This window comes from Nestor notabilis, unplaced genomic scaffold (genome assembly GCF_000696875.1).
Source record: "Nestor notabilis isolate BGI_N333 unplaced genomic scaffold, ASM69687v1 scaffold24468, whole genome shotgun sequence".
Classification (NCBI taxonomy): domain Eukaryota; kingdom Metazoa; phylum Chordata; class Aves; order Psittaciformes; family Psittacidae; genus Nestor; species Nestor notabilis.
In genome coordinates this window covers 12,155-19,110 of record NW_009941855.1, presented here as the reverse complement: position 1 = coordinate 19,110, position 6,956 = coordinate 12,155, and the positions used below count along the sequence as shown (strand labels likewise).

Genomic DNA, 6,956 nt, shown 5'->3' with positions numbered 1-6,956 from the left:
CTATTGCACCTTCTGCTTGACACCGCCTTGATCCCACCCTGAGCACAGGCCAAGTGTGTCCAGGGTGTCCGTGTCCCCTGCAGAGGGGGGTTCTGAGCCTCGAGGGGGTTCATGAAGCGGTTTGGGACTGGACCCCCAATATCTTCGACTGATGATACTGGGGGAGCCTGTGCCCAGCGGGTCTGGAACTGGTGTTTGCTCAGAGCTGGGCCACTTGGTTTCATAGAACCACAGAATCCCAGGCTGGTTTGTGTTGGAAGGGAGCTTAAATCTCACCCAGCTCCAACCCCTGCCCCGGGCAGGGACACCTTCCACTAGAGCAGGTTGCTCCAAGCCCCTGTGTCCAACCTGCCCGTCCAACCTGGCCTTGAACAGTGCCAGGGATGGGGCAGCCACAGCTTCTCTGGGCACCCTGTGCCAGCGCCTCAGCACCCTCACAGGGAAGAGCTTCTTCCCAGTGTCTCATCTATCCCAAAGGGCTCCCAGCTCGGCCATGCCATCACCCCATGCCCCAGCTCTGCACATCCCCATGGCCTCATCTGCTGATGGTACCTCCTGGCCCTGGTCCTCGTCCCGGAGGAAGATCTGCTGCTTTTTGGCGATGGTGGTCGTCCTGTAGAAATCCACCAGCTCATTGAGAGAGTTGAACTTTTCCTCCCAGAGGTAATATTTGCCATTTCTCTCCCTGAGCACCTTGAAGTGCTGGACGTGCTGCCCATAGCTGCGGAAGGAGGATGGACGTTACCCTGGCCTCGGGATGCTGGCAGCACCCAGACCCGATTCCAGCAGGGATCAAAGAGGAACCACAATGGAAGAAAATGTGGTGAGAGCTGCAGGTCTCAGCTCAGCACATTCCAGGCGCAGACGGCAAAGGCTGGGGTTGGGCTCCCAAATCCCATGGCCCTTGGGACCTCCAAGCTGCAGGTAGGGAATTCCCTTGCCAGCCCCACATGTTGTCACCCCTCGGTGTGTACTGGGGTGGCACATCGGGGTGCCTGCACTGCACAGGGCTGCTGCAGGGACCCACCACCGCCAGGCCCCCAGGCAGGGGCAGGGACCTGGCCTCGCTGGTGACGCAGGGCAGAGCGTGGCTCCCTTTCATTATGGCAAGAACCTCCTTAAATGCTTAATTAGAGATCAGCAGCGTGAGAAAGTGCCTGCCTGGCCCGGGGCTGGCTCCTGCTACCCTGGCCCCCGGCAGGCAAGGGGCAGGGAAGGGGCAGCGATGGGGTGAGAGGCCCGGGGGCACGCTGTGCCCGTTGGCACGCTGCCTGCACACAGCCCTGCTGCCCATGCCAGTCATCAGCCCCACGGCATCGGGATGCTGCAGCCCTACATCCTTTGGGATGCTCTGAGCAGCACGTTCCTCCAGGCCATGTCCCCTGGGCTGTGCTTGCAGCTTGGCCCCGGTGCTGTTGTTACCCACACGGCTGCATTTAGGGGCACCCCAGTGGGGTACCCAGACGCAGCCCGTGGTGCAGGCAGGGAGCAGGAAGCAGGGGGATGGAGGCGGAGCCTGAAGCTGCAGAGGGAAGGAAGAAGAAGGTCGTGTGCGAGGCTGTGTCTGGATGTGCTGGGGACATGGCTCTGCGGCACCCAGCCCCTTCGAGGTGACCAGGACAGGGCAGGCTGCTCGTCCCATCCCCAGCACTGCCATGGGCACCATGCACAAGGGTGGCCTGATGCCTTTGGTCCCCAGAGCAGGGGCTGCAGGGGGTCCCTGCGCATCCCACCCCGCGTCCATCCTCATCCCGTGGCCACTCACTTGACGGAGATGGAGAACTCCCCCGGGGCGCTCTCGCTGTCGCGGATCAGGAAGGCTCCGAGGTGCTTGCGCTGGAGGAGCTGCTCCTCTGCCAGCTGCCGGGAGATCCTTCCCGCGTACCACCTGCGCGGGACACCGGGATCAGCCACACCGGCGCCCGGAGACATCCCAGTGCTCCATCCCTGCAGGCTGGAGGCACTGAGAGCCCTGGTGCTGGTGAGAGCAGGATCCCCATTTGGCTCCCTATGGGAACGGGACATCCCCGCAGTGAGAGCAGGATCCCCATTTGGCTCCCTATGGGAACGGGACATCCCCGCAGCGGTTTCTCCCTTCCTTTCCTCACCCCCAATTCGTCGCAGTGCTGTCACAGGGTGCTGTGGGTGCAGACCTGTCCCCACATGCTGCCTTGTCCACACGGGGTTAGTGCAGCATCACTGACAGCAGTGACCACATCCTGTCACATCATGTGCCTTGGCCCCCACTTTGCTGCCTGTCACCACACTCCTCCCCATGTCCTGTGTCCCTCCATGGGAATGGCCCTGCCAGATGCTGCGGGGAGAGGGTTGCAGGGCACCAAATCCTCCATGCAGGATGAAACCCTTCCTGCCTGCACTGCAGGCAGCTGCTGAAACAAGGTGAAGCAACAGAGTCTCCATCTCCTGGGTCTGTCAAGGCTGTGTCCATGTATTTGGGAGCCCCAGGCCATGGAGACCCTTTGCTACCTCTTAAAACTGCCCCATGAATGACCAGCCACGGACTTTAGCACATCTCCCAGTGCCAGCCTTCCATGTTCTGCATACAAGAGGCTGTGTCTTGCCCGCCTCAGCTTGTTAACCCAAACCAGAGAGGCAACGGGATGTGCCCCAGGCTGCCCGAGCCCATGCGCTCCTGCAGCCCCGGGCAGGATTTCCTATGGCATTTACATGTGATTTACCAAGGGATAATGATACATAAAACACAGGTTAAAACAGGGATGGATTATGCTGGGCTTTAATAACACAGTAATAGGATTGTGTCTAATGCACTTGTAATCCCATAACGCTTCGTTGTTCCCCAATTATCACTTATTTAGCGGGCAGCCCAGTGTAAGGGTTGGATTTCTCTGTGTCAGGGGTATGTGGACATGCTGCTGCCTCCTGTCCCCTCTGCCTGTGGTGGCATTGGCACACTGACCTGGCATCCCCATCATGCAGACCCCATCGCTCTGTGACTCAGTGTCCCCACATGTGGAACTACCCACCTATGGGCATTGCTATGGACCGCGGGGATCACAGCCTGGGTGGTGGGAGAGGATGTCCTGGTGCTGGTAAGTGCTACTAGAGCAGGGATTCAAGCTCTATTTCCATGTGTTGTGGATGGTACTTACGGGTGAGGCTTGACCTTGATGTAGTTTTTGGGGACGAAGCCCTCACAGCCATACAGCTCAGCCTTGTACCAATTCTGGTCATCTTCCATGTTGAGGATCTAAGGCAGGACAGGAGCAGGGCGATGTCAGCCCTGGGAGAGGGGCTGAGTGGGACCCCCACCACTGCCCCAGACCCCACATTCCCCACCAAACCCTGGTCTACTGGAAGGTGTCCCTGCCCATGGCAGGGGCTTGGAACTGATGAGCTTTAAGGTCCCTTCAACCCAAACCAGTCTGTGATTCTGTGAAACATGGTGAAAAGGGGGCTCTGACAAAGGTGACGTGGTTTGGGGGCACCTGTACAGACTGTCTGCTCCCCCAGCCCTCCTTAGCTCACAAGTGCTGGCAATTGGGGGGTGCCCCAAACCCCCAGCTAAGGAAGAGGGTAAAGCCCATCCCCGGAGGTGGCAGCAGGGCCCTTTGTCCCCTCGGCGCAGTGGCAGCCGGGTGCTCTGGGGGAGGAAGGGCCCCGGTGCTGCAGGGTGCTGACGCCCGCTTCCGTGCCACACTGTTTTCCAGCCTCCCACGCCGGGGCCGGCACAGCTGAGCAAACAGGATCCGAAAACTGGGCATGGGCACGGGGAAACCACGCTGGGGAGGCAGGGAGGGCACAAGGGTTATGGTGTAGCCATGCACTAATCCTCCCCATGGCTGGCTGCACCCATGGGGGCTGTTCGCAGCATCAGCCCCATGGAGAGGGGTGAGTGCTGGGCAGGATGTGGGTGCCCTCACCCCCATCCAAGGGCTGTAATCCCCTGCGGTGGTTTGAGCCCCCACCCCAAGCTTTTTGGGATTCCCAAGTGGCATCCAAGAGCCCATCCTGAGGTGGTGGGTGTTTGGGCACATGCTCCCTGATGTGGGGTGCCTGTGGCCCCCAGTGACTAGATGGGGCAGGGAAAACATGTGCCAGCCCTGGGGGGCTGTGGCAGAGCACAATTGGTGGCCAGGGAGGCCACATGCCATGTGTCAGCTATGTCCTCTCTGGAGATGTGACCAGTGGCACAGACAAGTGGTACCTACTGCTACTGGGGATGCTGCTGCGCACCTCAAAACCCTCAAGTATGGCTCCTTATACCCCACAGAAAGCCCCATAGAGGCAACAATGAAAACATCAGTGTCACCCCATGCCGTGTCCTCACTCTACCCCCCAAACTAGCAGCATCCAACCCCCCCATGGCTGGTGACCCCCCTGCCCGTGTACCTTCAGGGTGTCCCCTTTGTGGAAGGGCAGCTCGTCCTTCTCGGTCGCCTGGAAGCTGTACAGAGCCACCGACTCCATGGCTCCGGCTGTGACAGGATGGTTCTGAGGGGCCCTCTGGGGTACGGGGTGAGCACACGGCGCAGAGGTGCCGGCGGCAGGAAGCTGTGCTGATGTCAGCTCGAGCACCACGCAGGCACAGCTGCCCAGATGTGCTGGGGTGAGGGGGGAGCTGTGCTGGCCCACCTGGATGCCAGGGGCCCATCTGCAGAAGGACCTGCTCACATTGGTTGGTGGCATCACCTCTGCCATGGGCCGTGGGCAGTGGTGTTGGGTGGCCACGGGGTGTTGGAAGGGAAAAGGATGGTGATGAGCTGGACACAGAGGTTGTGGATGTGGGTGAAACGTGCCTGGGGAGCATGGCTGGCAGGGAATGCTGGTGGGGACTCTCTGATGTCTTGTAAGAGTTGAGCTGCCTGGCTTGATGGGAATGGATATTTTGGTAAAACGGATGGGCAGAGGCGCAGGAAGGAAAGGTGGCTTCACAGCCTAATTTCTCTGGAAATCAGACCAAAAACTCCATGTGAGGTCCCAGCTCTGACCAGCGAGGTTTCAGCATCGTTGCCATTGGCTTTTTGAGTTGTGGCCCTTTGGAGGTTGATTTTTCCATCTTCTTTTTTGCAGAAATAGGGAAAAAACCATCCCTTTTAGACTAAAACAATTTCCTGCAGCTCTCGTGGGCGTCAGGCACTGAGTCCACAGGGCTCACATGCAAGGCATCATTCCCAACAGGAAGGTCTCCGATGCTGTGCAGCCTTCCCATCGTGTGTGTGGGCCGGGGCATGAAGCACATCGAAAATCCTCCGGATGCTGGTTTTGGTTTGCTGAGAGGAATTAAAGCAGGGACAGATGCAGCTCAATCCCTGCCCATGCACTTGGGCATTTTCCAGTGAGGAGCAGGATGCCGCTGCCATCTGCCTGGGGAGGGATGAGCCGTGGTGCTTGCAGGGCCTCGGTGGGGTTTGGATTTGCCTCTCCAAACCTTCCCAAGTGCATCCAAGATACTTCCTAAGTGCATCCAAAAAGCAAACACCATGTAACACCCCACCCGGGCCATACTCAGTGTCTCGCTGCCCTTGGGAAGTGGAGAGGGTGGCCCTGGGTGTCCGCAAATGCCCTCATTCCCAACGGTTATCCCTAGCACGGCCCCACAACCTGCTGTTCCTAAAGGAAGCGGAGATGCTGGGAAGGCCGTGGGAAGAACTTGGTGTCCCTGTCACGCAGGGACAGGACTCAGCAAATCTCCATGGCCTGGCGAGACCCAGGGGACAGGAGTGCAGCAGGAAAATGCTATCTCGGGGCAGGGGGGGTTTCCTCTGCTGCTTGGCGAGAGGCAGAGCTGGATGTTCCCTGCAGGAACCAGCCCCAGCAGAGCTGCTGCTCTAACCCCACCGTCTGCCAAGGGCTTGATCCTGTCGCTGTGTCCACCAGCACGGGCTGGATGATACTAAATCTGTGTCACACAGTACGGCAGTGGTGGGGGGTGAGCTGGGCATGGGGGTGTCTGAGCACTGCAAAGGGAGAAACCTGCAGCCCAAGGAGCAGATGAGTGTGGGGTGACGACCCACCGTGCCTTGGATGGATACTGTGAGCAGTTTTGGGGTGCAGCTGCATTGATCTCATAGCAGAGAGGCTCAGGGGGCACCTTGGGGTGTCTGTTCAAAGCCATGCATGGTGCCATGCTGCCCGGTGTGCCTTGGGAGCAGGGTGCAGGACAGTGGGGTTACAAAGGGGTCCCCAACCTTTGGCACAGTGGTTAGCTCAGGACCGGAGCAGGATTGGGTCCTGCCAGCAGATGGCAGCAGTGTAAAGGGGGACACTGGGGACACTGGGGACAGTGACACATGCTCTTCCACTCATGCTCTAAGGAAGCAGGGACCCCCTTTGGCATCTCTGTCCTTCCACCCCCTACATCACATCCCCCTTCCCTCACCCTGATCCTTCCTGCTGCTCCATCCATGGTCCCTGCTCAGGGGCTGGGTCCCTTCTGCTCACTGGTGGCCTGCTTGTGGCGCGCTGTCCCTGGGTGCTGGCTGAGCACACACGGTCACTGTGGGGTTGACAGCAGCACCCACATCTGATAAGCAAGCTGGGCTGGGTGCTGGAGCAGTCTATAGCCCTGTTTCTGGGTTGGGAGCCAAAGACTCCTGTGTTCAGCCAGTTTCTGGGTGCTTCATCCCAACTCACTGCCAGGGAGAGGCAGCGGGTGCCCTGACCCCAGAAAGGGAGCAGATCCCAGTGTGTATCAGTTCAGCACCATATCACCTCCAGGGAACCCCTTGAAGGGGCCACAAGCATCCTGGTACTGCAAAAGCAGAGATGCCCATCGCATCCCATCCTCCAGCTGCTTCATTCCCTGGGAAAACCCTTCTGCGTGCTCATGAGCAACCCCAGATCTTCCCCATCCTGTGCTCACCAGAGCCCTGAGAAGAAGCTGGGACCCCTGTGATACCCGGTTGCCAGTATGAGGCTGTGCTGCAGAGCCCTGCAAGGGAGCCACTGCTGACTAACCACACACCTGAGACATC

The 6,956-nt window shown here is 59.3% G+C and overlaps 1 protein-coding gene across 1 annotated transcript in view; it reads right to left on the bottom strand.

The window, feature by feature from the left end:
- Positions 1 to 4,450, bottom strand: part of GRAP (GRB2-related adaptor protein) — a 5,403-nt gene extending 953 nt beyond the window's left edge. Inside the window, exons 1-4 of the mRNA XM_010021108.1 lie at positions 4,372 to 4,450; positions 3,132 to 3,229; positions 1,766 to 1,888; positions 553 to 721 (exon numbers count right to left, since the gene is read on the bottom strand). Of these exons, the coding sequence (XP_010019410.1) occupies positions 553 to 721; positions 1,766 to 1,888; positions 3,132 to 3,229; positions 4,372 to 4,449 (468 nt within the window). The 5' untranslated portion in view covers position 4,450. The remainder of the gene's footprint in view (positions 1 to 552; positions 722 to 1,765; positions 1,889 to 3,131; positions 3,230 to 4,371) is intronic.
- Positions 4,451 to 6,956: the final 2,506 nt, after the last annotated feature.